We start from the raw sequence: 12,215 nt of genomic DNA on the forward strand, positions 1-12,215 counted from the left end.
GGGCCGGGCTCTGGCCTTGCACAGGACTGACCCGGGTCCGATCCCCGACACCCTCCGGAGTGCCTGAGCACAGAGCCAGGCGTGATCCTGAGCACCGCCCGGTGTGGTGGGAGACGGCAGGGCCCTTACTTTTCTCCTGCAGTGACTCGAATGTCACCTCCCCCTGCGGGTGGTCGTCCAGGTCCCCGTAGTGCAGGACCTTGTGGTTCAGCGCCAGGCGACAGTACCAGAACCGTTCTGGAACAAACGGGCCGGACCAGCAGGTGAGAGAGGAGGCGGCCGCTGGGAGGGGCGGGCTCGGGCTCGGGGTGGGGGGTCCCGGGCCTCACCCTGCCGCCGGCGATTCCCGATCTTGCGGAAGCTGCTGCCCTCACACAGCCGGTTCAGGCGCTGCTGCTTGATGAGCTCCAGGATCTCGGGCTGGATCTTCTCCCGCAGCTCCCTGCGGTGGGCATGGGGCACGGGAGGGCGCGGGTCACGGGGGCTGCCGGCCTCCCGGGGGAGCGCCCGCGGAGGGGTGGGTGGGGTGGTAGTGGGGAGTGGGCCCCACCCGGGCACTCACACGATGGGCGGCGACTGGAAGTCGTCCTGGCTCATCCGCTCCGACTGGCGCAGCCGCAGGATCTCCGAGTAGCTCAGACTCCGGAGTTTGCTCTTGAACTGGTCCAGGGAGTTGGGTTTGGAGGGCAGAGCCCGGGTGATCTGCTCGCGGACCACCTGCATGACCTGCAGGGCGGGGAAGAGGCCCCGGTGAGCAGCAGGAGGGCTGGGGGCGTGGCCAGGGATGGGGTGTGGCTGAGCAGGGGGCGTGGCCAGGGCGTGGTGTGGCTGAGGGGCTGGGGCAGAGGATGGGCCAGGCCAAAGGGGCGTGGCCGGGACAAGGCTGGGGGCGGGGCTGGAGTGGGGCGTGGCCAAGTCCAAGGGGCGTGGACGGGGCGGAGCGAGCTGGGGGGCGGGGCAGAGGCTAGTAGCAGGGCTGACGCTGCCGAGGTTGGGGGCGGGATGGGGCGGGGCCGAGGCGCAGGTCACGCCCACCAACCTTGTTGAAGTCCTCGGCCGTGGCCCGCATCTCCTTCCAGGTCTTGTTCAGCAGCTGAATGCAGATGCCAAAGAGCTCCTCGAAGGCCCGGTCGTGCGTGAAGAACATGGGGTGGTAGTCGTTGCGCCCTTCGTTCGCTGCGGGGGGAAGGGGGCGCGCTGGGGTGCGGTGGCAGGACCACGTGGGTGGGGAGCAGGGGCGCCAAGGTCCAGCGGCGGGGGGCGGGAGGGGGGGGGGGACGGCGACTTACGGAGCTCCCCGACCTGCAGGATCTCGCAGAGCATCTTGGTGAGCTCGATGGCGCTGCGGCCGAAGGGGCACTCGTGCTTGTCTTCGCGGCTGCTGTTCTCCAGGACGATCTGCAGGGGCGGGGAGGGGGCGGTGAGAGGGGCCGGGAGCCAGGTGGGCGCCGGGGCACTGGGCAGGGGGAGGGCTGGGCCCAGCCTTTACCCGGATGTAGGTGTCCTGGTGGACCTTGGCCAAGTACAGCATGTTGTCCAGAGCCAGCATCCCGGGGGGCGTCTGGGTGAAGTCCATGGCGGGGTTGATGTGGTTCTGGGGGAAAGATGGACCCGACTGAGACCAGGTAGGTAGCGGGTGTCAGGGCACGTCGTGGGGGGGGGGCTCCATTCTCCCCTTGAGCACAGCACACAGGGCTCCGCTCACATGGGTGCTGCCTCCACCCCCCGCCACGCCTGTCCCACCATCAAAGAGCCACTCCAGCTTCCCCTCAGGGGACTCTGGGTCCCAGTGCTCCAAGGGTTCAAGGGACCATGTGGGGTGCTGGCAGTTGAATTGGGGTCAGCCCCACACCAGGCAAGCACCTTATCCGCTGTCCTGGGGCGGCCCAGGGACCCTCCTGTCCTACTGACAGATCCTGCCACGGGGCCAAATGTGGCGCCTAACTCTGAACAACCGCCGGGTCCCCTCCTGTTTCTCCGTTGGTCAGCTGTGGGCTGCCCTGTGGAGGTGGGGGTGGGGTGGGGTCTCCGATCTGTCAGGGTGGGCCCACGGCCTGCGCGGGGGACTCACGGTGAACCCCAGCATCTTGTAGTCCTTGGTATACATGGCTTTGCGTTTCTCAGTGCCACTGCCGGGGCCGCTGCTGGGGTCAGCCTCGGCGTCAAACGCGATCCGCCTCAGCTCAAAGATGATGTCCCGCTGCGCCTGGGAAGGGGAGACCGGCATGGGGCCAGGGGACAGCGGGCGGGACAACCCCCCTTTCATGCGGCCGACGAGGGTCCATCTCCAGCACCCCAGGGACCACCAGGAGTGGCCCAAAGACCTCTCACCCACTGAGAAAGGGGGAGACAGAGCCAGTGGGCAAGGCAGTGAGGGAGCGAGGGTGCAGTCCCACGAGGCCTGTTGAGCCCAGCAGCCCCGAGCAGGTGTCACTCACGGTCAGGAAGGCCGAGGGCTCGGGGAACAGCCGGCAGGAAGTTGGCTCAGCGAGATACGCTGGACACAGGGACCGAGGGGGGGGACCCACGAGAACCCACGAAACCCAGCAGGGCCCGGCACCTGCCTGGTCATTGGGGTCCATCTTGGTCATCATCCTTTCCTCCAGCAGGTTAAAGGTCAGGACCTGGAGCACGTACAGCTGGTGGGCCATCTCGGTTTTGATGGGGCGGTTCCCGCGGATGACGTGCTGCGAGGAGCAAATGCGGCGTCACTCGCTGGGCCCCGGGGAAGGGGCTGCAGCGTGCACAGGCCGCTTGGCTGCAGGCTCGGGGGCTCCCCCGGACCCCGCACTGCTCTGGGCTGCACGGGGCCGAGCGGTGGAAGGAAAGGCGGAAGCTGCCAGTGAGCTGGGATGGAACCGAGGACCACAGACAGACACGGCCGTGGTGGAGGCTGCCTCCCTCCCGGCCTCGTCTCGTCGCTCTCAGCCCCCCTCAGACGCGGCAGGTGCTGCCCCCACAGCGCGGCTTCAGGAAAGGCCGTTTCCTCTCATGCTACCGAGACCCTCGCTCAGAAGGCGCCTGGGGGGTGGGGGCATCCATCCAAGGTCCTCACACGCCCCCTGCCGCCCCCGTCACGGCTGTGTTCCTTCCCTTCTCCACGTGCCCCCCCCAGTGCAGCCCCTCCTCCTGGGGTCCCTCCAATGCCCGCCAGCGCCCGGCCCTCCCCATGCCTTCTGGCCCCACACGCGGCCCGCCGTGTCCTGCCTGTTCTCCGACTCGGACTCAAGCGAGGCCGTTTACATCAGTGGAACGAGGCACGTCCTTGGGTGCTCTGGCCACGGGTGAGGGCCAGTGGCCACACGTGGCTGGCGGCTGCCACCTGGCCACAGCGCAGGGAGGGGGTGTTCCCCATCCTCTCCGCATGCTCTCCTCAGGGCTCTGAGTGGCACTCAGCACCTTTACTGCTTGCGGTGTCTGCTCCGGATGGGCTCTCGACACCCGACAGCTGAGGCCTCGGGTGTTACCTCAGCCTCCTGGCTGGGGGGGGGGGAGTGTGTGTGTGTGTGTGTGTGTGTGTGTGTGTGTGTGTGTGTGTGTGTGTGTGGTGTGTCCGTCAGTCCTGGGGTGTGTGTGTGTTAGCCAGAAGGCCAGCAGCCTCCTGGGTGTGTGTGTGTGTGTGTGTGTGTGTGTGTGTGTGTATGTGTGTGTGTGTGTGTGTGTGTGTGTGTTAGCCAGGAGGAGGCCAGCAACATCCTGGGTGTGTGTGTGTGTTAGCCAGCAGCCTCCTGGGGGTGTGTGTGTGTGTGTGTTAGCCAGGAGGAGGCCAGCAGCCTTCTCTCTGTGTGTGTGTGTGTGTGTGTGTGTGTGTGTGTGTGTGTGTTAGCCAGGAGGAGGCCAGCGCGAAGGGGCTGTGTCTGCAGTCTGGCACTGGCGGTTCTGTCTGCCTCGAGCCACAGTGGCTGGCTCCATGCACAGACTCGGGGTCCTGTGCGCTGGGCACCCGGGCACTGCACTGGCTTCCCGGTCCTTCTCAGCCCGGTGGCCCGTCCGTCCTCTGCCCACCCTTCGGTCCAGAGAAGCAGATGGGGGAGGCCCGGAGCTAATGGAGTGGCCTGAGATCGGAGTCGGGGCCCAGAGACTCAGAAGTCCATGCTCAGACACGTCAGGCCGGACGTGTCATGTCCCCACTCCTCGTGCCGCCCTCACGGCCCCATCCCCCAGCCTCACCTCATTTCTGACGACTGTCCCCTTCCTGTCCCCGGCCTTCCCTCTCCCCCCATCCCAAGCTGCGGCAGAGACCGGAAGCCCCACCCCACGCTTCCCTCCCTCCCTGACACACACACACACACACACACACACACACACACACACACACACACACACACACACACACAGAGGCAGGACCTCCCAGGTGCCCATTGAGGAAATCCCCTCAACGGTGCGACACAGACGGTGGGACCACAGGGACAGGGTCGGGCCTCAGGGCAGCTCTCCTGTCTCCCCCCCACCCTGAACCCACCCCAGCTCCCCACATCCTGTCCCTGCAGGTCTGTGTGGTGTCCGCTGGGGGCCTTCCTCACAGGGCGCCCGGCCCCCGCCAGCCTGGCCGGCTCCTGCGTGGTGCCCTCCCAACTGCGCCCCTCGACCACCTGCCCGTGTGGGCTTCTGACACCCACCCATCCTTCCCACTGGCCCGAAGCCTCGGGCAGACGAGGCACTGCTCAGAGCCCCCCGCCCCCACCCCCTGCGGCTCACCTGGGCTGGCGGTCTCTTGTGGGCCCACAGTTAAATGCACCCCCCGGATAAAGCCGCGTGTGGAGGGACACGGCAGCCTGCGCCTTTCCTGGCTGGTGCGAGTGGGACGGACGTGAGAGGCCACACTCGGCTGACCAAGGCGGAGAAGTCTCCAGGGCCCGGGCTCAGCGGGACTGCAGGGGCCCCGGGGAGGGGGTGAGTGCTGGTCCCCGGCATGATTGAAAACAAAACCAAGCACCTTTCCCAGCCCGAGGGGTGTCCTGGAGTGGTCGTTAAGTCCCCTCGGAGTGACCACCCACTTGACACAAATCCCATTTATTTTTGTTTGGTGCGGGGAGGCACACCTGGCGGTGCTCAGGGCTTCCTCCTGGCTCCGCACTCAGGAATCGCGCCTGGCAGTGCTCAGGGGACCCTCCTGGGTGCCGGGGCTCGAACCCAGGTCATCAGCCACGTTTAAGGCCAGCACATGGCCGGCGGTACTGCTGCTCCGGCCCCTCGAATATACGTTTCCATCATGACAGCAGGACTGGAGCAACAGCGGTCACCCACAGCCCAGGGACGGGACACGGGGAGCAAGGCCCAGGCGGGCGTGGACTTACGTTCAGGATTATGGAGCGCAGGTGCTTCTGTGCGAAGGCGTTGGCCATGTCCTGGGGGGTAGAAGCCAGCGTGAGGCCCGAGCCAGGCCGCCCTCGTTCCCCTGGGCATCAACGGGCCGGACAACTCCCCCCGCCACCCGGGGGGCTTGGGACGCGGGATTTCTCAGTGTGTGTGTGTGTGTGTGTGTGTGTGTCCACGGGACCAAACGAGGCAGCCCCGCCCCGGGCAGGGCAAGACGCTGTGGAGCACGAGACAGGCGAGGCACATGGACGCCGCGGATGGACAGAGCGTGCGCGGCTGCGGCAGACACGGGCCCTGTGGAGGGCGGCAGGGACCCCCACACCCTGTGAGCAACCCCCCCTACACCCCAGCACTGCAGCTGCACAGAGCCGCGCGGACCCCCCGGCCGGGAGAGAACGGGGTGACTGGCCAGGCTCTGGGTGCTCTTTGCAGGGCGGGAGGTCCTCACCCTGGCGGGGGCACCCCAGGCCCCCAGAACTCGGGGGAAATATGAGCCTTCGCCCCAGGGGCCTCCTGGCGAGGGGATGCAAAGCCCAAAGGGCGACCCCCTCCCCCCTCGATCGTCCCCTTCGACTGTTTTTCGGTTCTTCAAGAACACATCTGCTCTACACCCTGTCTGTGCGCAAAGCAACGGCAACGTGATAGTTTAATCACCGCCGAGGATCTGGCGCCCCCCCAGGGGACGTCAGGGAGGTGACGCCAGAACACCCCGAGGAGCTGCCAGAGATGAGGCTGCTCCCCCACAAACAGAGCGCAGGGGGCTGCTCCTGCCCTCCGGGCGCTGACGCCCCCTCACGGGTCCCCATCTCCTCGCCCCACGTCAGCCACCGCCTCCCCCCCAATAACCTGAACTAGTGTGTCTTCACTTTCAGAACTGCCATCATAATTCGATTTTTCTTTTTAGGTCACACCTGGCGATGCACAGGGGTTACTCCTGGCTCTGCACTCAGGAATCACTCCTGGCAGTGCTCGAGGGACCCTATGGGATGCCGGGGATCGAACCGGGGTTGGTTGCATGCAAGGCAAACACCCTCCCCGCTGTGCTATCGCTCCAGCCCTGTAATTTGACTGTATTTCCCAATCCATGGGCCTGCGGGGGCTGTTATGCAGGCGTCTCCTGTGGGGACACCGGGCACCGCCCACGTCTCTGGGCCCCGGGGGCCTGGCGCTCTCACTTCTACATTTCCAGCCGCATTTCAGCACTGACAGCGCTGGGAACAGGAAGTCTTGTTTTGCACCGGCTGGTGGAGGAGGAAGGTAGCGAGAAGCTTCTCTGGCCCCTCGAGGCAGTAGTGGACAGCGTCCACTTGGGCACGCTGAGGCCTCAGCCCAGAAGCTTCACTGGGGGGATTCGCTAATCCTGTGTGACTGCCTCATAAGGCTGATCTCTCTGACCTCTCTGGGCTCCCTCTAACCAAGAACTCAGCATCCGAACCCCGCCAGGGTCCATGGCTGGAGCCTTTTCAAACTTCCCCGGGTCTGGGAAGCAGCCCAGGCTGGGGCCAACGGGACGGAAGGCCGCCGGTGCCCGGGGGCCTGCCCACATGAAAGTCATGGGCCACTTCCAAATCTGATCGTCCCTGGCAGAACCACCGTCCGTGGCCAGGAAGTGACAAGCGAGAGACTGGCCTCACTCCCAGGCCGTGGGGCAGGCACCCCTGCACCCCTCGCGCGCCCTGATGCCTCCCCCACAGGGAGATTTTTTAGGGCTGGCAGCCTGCCCCGCGTCTGGGCGTCGCGGGCTGCGCCCTGCCTGGCCGCCCCCCTCGGGCACTCGGGGATGCTACTTACAGTCACAGGCAGGTCTAGAGGGTTAAGGTGCTTGTCCTGCCGGCAGGAAGCAAAAAAGCACAGAGAGAAGCAGATGGAAGAATGAGCTTTCGGCTGACACGCAGAGCAGGGCCAGGAGGGAGGAGGCTCAGAGAGCGAAGCACCCGAGAGAGACGGGACACATGGAACCACACACAGACATCCCAGGCCCGCCCACAGGGCCCGACCAAGAGCTCAGGAACGTGCCCGGGCCCTCGTGAACCGCGGCAGGTGGAGAGCAGGCAGGCTCTCTCTCCCTCTCTCCCCCTCCACTCCCCACCCACCCCCCCCCCCCCCGGCTTCCAAGCAGAGAGATCCAGGGTGCTGGCGTGCCGCCTGGCCCTCGCCCTCGGGGGAGAGGGAAACTGAGTCTCAGAAAGGCACCAGCCCCACCAGCGGCCAGAAATTGCCGCCTCGGGGCCCTGGCCGAGGTCAGCTGTCGCCCAGGGCCTGGCAACCCTGTTTCCTTGCTAGTCGGCCTTCACTGTCCTCAGGACGTGCCCAGGACTACAGGTGTGTAGCAGAGGGACCCAGGTGCGAGCCGCAGGTGAGGGAAATGGTTCGGAGGAGTGGAGCGAAGGGCGCCGAGGACGGGGAGGAAAGGCACCGGGAGCCCGGGCTGAGCTGTCCACCGAGGGCCATGCTCGGGGCTCTGCTCCTACTTCTGTCCCCGGGGCTCACGCGCGGCAGGCCCCGGCGGGCCCAACAGAGTGGCCCTGAGGCCTGTTTGCGTGGCCGGCAGAGGGGCAGCCCCAGCGGCTGTGGCCAGGCTGACCAGCTGCCCATGACCCGGAAGACAGCATCTGGCCCCTCCCCCCAGTTCTCTCTGGGTCCCTCCCACTCCGCCCCCGAGGGGCTGGGGAAAAGGCCCGGATCACTGTGCGCAGGGACACGGTGGCTGGGGTGGCTCCCTCGGGAACACGCCGGCTGACACGGCACGGGAAGGAGGCCACGGACCTGCCGCTTGTCCTCCGGGGCCTTCAGGAAGAGCGCGTTGATCAGGGCGATGGCGTAGGTCTGGATCTCCTGGTTGGAGCTGCGGCCACGGAGAGAGAAGCAGAGGGGTTAGGGGCCGGGCAGCGAAGTGACAGACGCAGCCGGTGTCACTGCCCCCTCCGGGGCAAGGCTCCAAAGCCCCGAGGGGCAGTTCCAGCCCGGGCACTTCTCCTGAGCAGGACGCAGAGCTGGGCCTGCGCTGACCGCCCGCTGTGCCCCCGAGACCGGGTGAGGAAAGTACCAGGGTCAGGGAGGTGAGAGGGCAGGTCGGCGTCTGCCTTGCACACGGCTGACCCGGCTCAGGCCCCGGCACCCGGCTGGGTCTCCCCCGAGCACTGTCAGGAGCGAGCTCCAGGTGTAGAGCCAGGAATAAGCCCCGGGCACCATCAGGTGGGAACCCTCAGGACCCCCCAAAGAAAAAGCGACGGCGACTAATGCAAATGGCCACATTCTTCCCAGGCTGAAATCCGGGTGCCCGGTCACTAAAAACCCTGTTTTCCGGCAAAGCCTCTTGACTCGGGGAGGGCCCAGAGTGCGTGTGAACCCTCAGGTGCTTCAGAAATGAGTTTATGCAGGGGCTGGAGCGATAGCACAGCGGGTAGGACGTTTGCCTTGCGCGTGACCGACCCGGGTTCGATTCCCAGCATCCCATAGGGTCCCCTGAGCACCGCCGGGAGTAATTCCTGAGTGCAGAGCCAGGAGGAACCCCTGTGCATCGCCGGGTGTGACCCAAAATGTCCCAAACCAAAAGCACAGGGGAGTTTAAGCAGGAGCATGACGAGATCAGGTCTGCACGGTGGCAGGACGGCGGCCAGAGAGTGGGAGAGAAGGGGAAGGAAGGGGCGCGCGGTGAGGCACCAGCCCCCGGGGGGCGGCCCGGGGCCTTACTCACACCTGGAGGTGGGAGATGAGCTGTCCCACTGTGATCTCCTCGGCGACCTTCTGGTACAGGCTCTGGCTGTTCAGGACCATGCTCTCCAGGATGGCCAGCGACCTCTGGAGGATGGACACGTCCACCATGGGCTGGCTCACGTAGCCCGCGATCTACAGCCAGGAAGGGCGGACACCAGTCAGGGCGCCCCGCTGACGGCTGCCCCGGCCCACGTGCCAGGAACTGTCTCGGCTGGACGCCCCTACCACTGTGTCCCCTCGAAGTTAAAGGGCGGGACCCTTGTTTCCACCAGGAGGGCTGGAGCTGGGGGTGGGGGGGAGCTGAGTGAATGTCCTCTCCGCGGCCTCCCCTCCTGACCGCCACCCGTCCACAGCGCGGGCCTCAGAGACGGGAAAGGCCTGACGTCTTCAGGTCCAACCCCCCAATCCAACGTGGGCTCGGCCGACTCTTGCCCACACCCCTCCGACATCGGGAAGTTCAATGTTTGAAGTCAGGGGGCACTGGAGCCCTAGCAGCCCACAGCGCTGCTCGCAGGGGTGAGGCCTGGGGGTGGGGTAGGGGTGTGGTTTTTTTGGGGGGTGTTGGTTTGGTTTTTTTGGCCATACCCAGTGACGCTCAGGGCTCAGGGCTGACTCCTGGCTCTGTGCTCAGGAATCCTCCTGGCAGGGCTCGGGGGACCCTCAGGGGATGCCGGAGATTGAACCTGAGGTGGCCACGTGCCTGGCAAGTGCCCTCCCCTCTGGACTATCACCCCAGCCCCCGGGCTCAGCTTTCTATATTGGCACTGGGGGAGGAAAAAGAAGAGGCAAAGCTAGCAGTGCCCCCTCTCACGGCTGACCCCCTCTCAGCGCCGCCCGGCAACCCGGTGGGTGGATCCCGTGTGCAGAAGGCAGGTCTGCATATGAAAGCTGAGAAGTGGGGGCGGGGACGGCCCGGGGAGGGGCCAGTGGCCTGGCTGGCGTGACCCCAAGTCTCGCTGGTGGCCAGTCCCACCCTGGGCGGGACTCCCACGCGGGGCCCCCTGCGGAGGAGAGAGAGGCGGGAGGCGGGAGCCCCACCTGCTTGATGAAGGTGATGGAGACCATGTCCCAGGAGACGATGCCGTGGTCCATGAGCTCCAGGAAGGCGGTCAGGGTGAATGCCAGCATCTCGCTATAGCTGAGACACCGCGACACGCACGGGATAAGCCAAGACTCAGAGACGGGCTCTCGGCGGGGTGGGGTGGGGGGGCCAGGCCTGGCCACGAGGGCGGGGTGGACGACAGCATGAGCACCCCTGGGACACAGGGGCAGGCGCCGCCCCCCGACCCCGTTCCCCTGGCCCCCACGCGGAGGAGTCCTGTCCAGGGGGGGAAAGGACGGCTTCCTCCCCACTTCGCCTCACTACGGGGCTGCTGTCCCGCTGCGGCTGCCACACCCCGACACGCAAGGGGCGGGGCTCCCTCCGGAAGCTCTGTGCCACCATCCCCCTCAGGCCAAGGGGTGACAGTGCGTGGGACAAAGAACCAAGCTGGCCCCAAGTCAGCTCCTGCTGCAGCGACTGATTCACGTGCAAATTTCCTCTCTCGAACTGGAGATCCATCAGGTGTAAAACCCGTGAGACCGGGTGGGGCCCCAGGCAGGGTGACAGAGGGAGCAGGGGGTGGGGGGGAAGGGTGGGAAGGGTGTCTCCTCTGTCCTGTGCCTTACACACCAGTCCCTGCGACACTGGCACAGTGCTCTCATGAGCCAGCCCCTTCAGCGGGGGCTGAGCCACACTCCTCGGAGGCGCGAGCCTGGCCTGTTCTCCAACGCAGCCCGGCCCCGACCTCGCGGGAGTCGGCAGGGGGCAGGGACTCTGGGCCAGGCTCCTGGCAGCCCGAGGTGTGGGGGTTTCAGTTCGGCTGGAAACCCAAGGCTTCCGATGACGGAGACCCAGGACTCATGGCCCGGCTGGGCTGAATCCCACAGGGGCGGGGCCACGGGCTAAACGGCCCCAACTCCCAGTGCGGGAGCATCGCCGCCCCCGAGGGAGAGGCCTGCTTCTCCCCTGCGGAGGGCAACGGGGCTGCGCCCCGCCAACGCGTCTTAACCCTGGCGTCTCCCGAAGGTGCTGCGGGCGTGTGGCTGAGTTCTGGTCTGCTCCGCCCTCGGATGAGGGGTGGAGAGGAAGGCGGTGGGGTGGGGGGGGTGCTGGGGGCGGGGGGGGGGGTGTGGACACACACACAGAGGCAGCCTGTGTGTGCGTGCCGTGGGGGGCAGGCTGGGGCGAGGGGGCCGAGGAGTGGTTCCGGGCACACGCCTGTGCGCAAACGGTCAGGGGCCCCAGGCCCCGGGGGTCCGAGTGAGTGAGTCCCAGTCGCCAGCAGAGCCTGAGGCTCCCGTCCCGGCTTCCCGGGCCCCGGTTTCCTCACGCTCACCCGGCACAGAGCCGCCAGGTGCCGCCTCTTGGCATGAGAGAACCCAAGGCGGGGGCCCAGCGGTACAGGCAACCCCCGGGCCCCCCCCCCCGCCCCGACCCAGGGCGCTGACCCGAGGGCACGGCCAGGGGGCGCGGCGCCGGCACACTCACTGGGACAGGAGCTTGGTCCCGCTCTCCACCAGCCGCGTCAGCACCACGATGCCGTCCATGTTGATGAACTCGGTGGCGAAGGTCACGTCGGCAGAGAGCTTGGCCAGCTCCTTCATGGCGTCCAGCCGGGTGTCCATGCTGGAGGACTGGGTCCGCTCCATCAGCTGCCGCGCGGCCCGGGACTGCGGGAGACCAAGAGCCAAAGGTCCGCCACCTGCTCAGGGAAGCGCTCACGGCGGGCAGCTGCGTCCTCACGAGTGGCCACAGGAAACGCCTCTCAGGGTGGACGGCAGAACTGGGAGGGAAAATCCCGCCGGCGGGCTCTGAACCCCTTCTGCACCACTGACCACTCTGCCCTTCAGAGGACGCGCTGCCCACCAGGGGCCGGAGCCACAGCACAGCGGCCTGGTTTGACCCCAGCACCCCATCCGGTCCCCCCAGTCCTGTTTTTTATTATTTTTGCTTTTTGGGTCACACCTGGCGATGCACAGGGGTTACTCCTGACTCTGCTCTCAGGAATCACCCCTGGCGGTGCTCAGGGGACCATATGGGATGCTGGGAATCGAACCCAGGTCGGCCGCATGCAAGGCAAACGCCCTACCCGCTGTGCTATTGCTCCAGCCCCCGGTCCCCCCAGTCCTACCAGGAG

The 12,215-nt window shown here is 66.5% G+C and overlaps 1 protein-coding gene across 2 annotated transcripts in view; it reads right to left on the reverse strand.

Annotated features, from left to right (window-relative positions):
• Positions 1–12,215, reverse strand: part of ELMO2 (engulfment and cell motility 2) — a 32,604-nt gene that overhangs the window by 4,652 nt on the left and 15,737 nt on the right. Inside the window, exons 6-19 of one of the 2 annotated variants that reach the window (XM_055137692.1) lie at positions 11,567–11,748; positions 10,075–10,174; positions 9,017–9,168; positions 8,086–8,164; positions 7,111–7,146; positions 5,298–5,348; positions 2,565–2,687; positions 2,072–2,206; positions 1,490–1,594; positions 1,290–1,398; positions 1,040–1,176; positions 563–726; positions 330–442; positions 130–237 (exon numbers count right to left, since the gene is read on the reverse strand). In XM_055137692.1, coding sequence (XP_054993667.1) covers positions 130–237; positions 330–442; positions 563–726; positions 1,040–1,176; positions 1,290–1,398; positions 1,490–1,594; positions 2,072–2,206; positions 2,565–2,687; positions 5,298–5,348; positions 7,111–7,146; positions 8,086–8,164; positions 9,017–9,168; positions 10,075–10,174; positions 11,567–11,748 — 1,594 coding nt within the window. The remainder of the gene's footprint in view (positions 1–129; positions 238–329; positions 443–562; positions 727–1,039; positions 1,177–1,289; positions 1,399–1,489; positions 1,595–2,071; positions 2,207–2,564; positions 2,688–5,297; positions 5,349–7,110; positions 7,147–8,085; positions 8,165–9,016; positions 9,169–10,074; positions 10,175–11,566; positions 11,749–12,215) is intronic. The other variant, XM_055137693.1, reaches the window with a different exon arrangement.

This window comes from Sorex araneus, chromosome 5, assembly GCF_027595985.1.
Source record: "Sorex araneus isolate mSorAra2 chromosome 5, mSorAra2.pri, whole genome shotgun sequence".
Taxonomy (NCBI): Eukaryota; Metazoa; Chordata; class Mammalia; order Eulipotyphla; family Soricidae; genus Sorex; species Sorex araneus.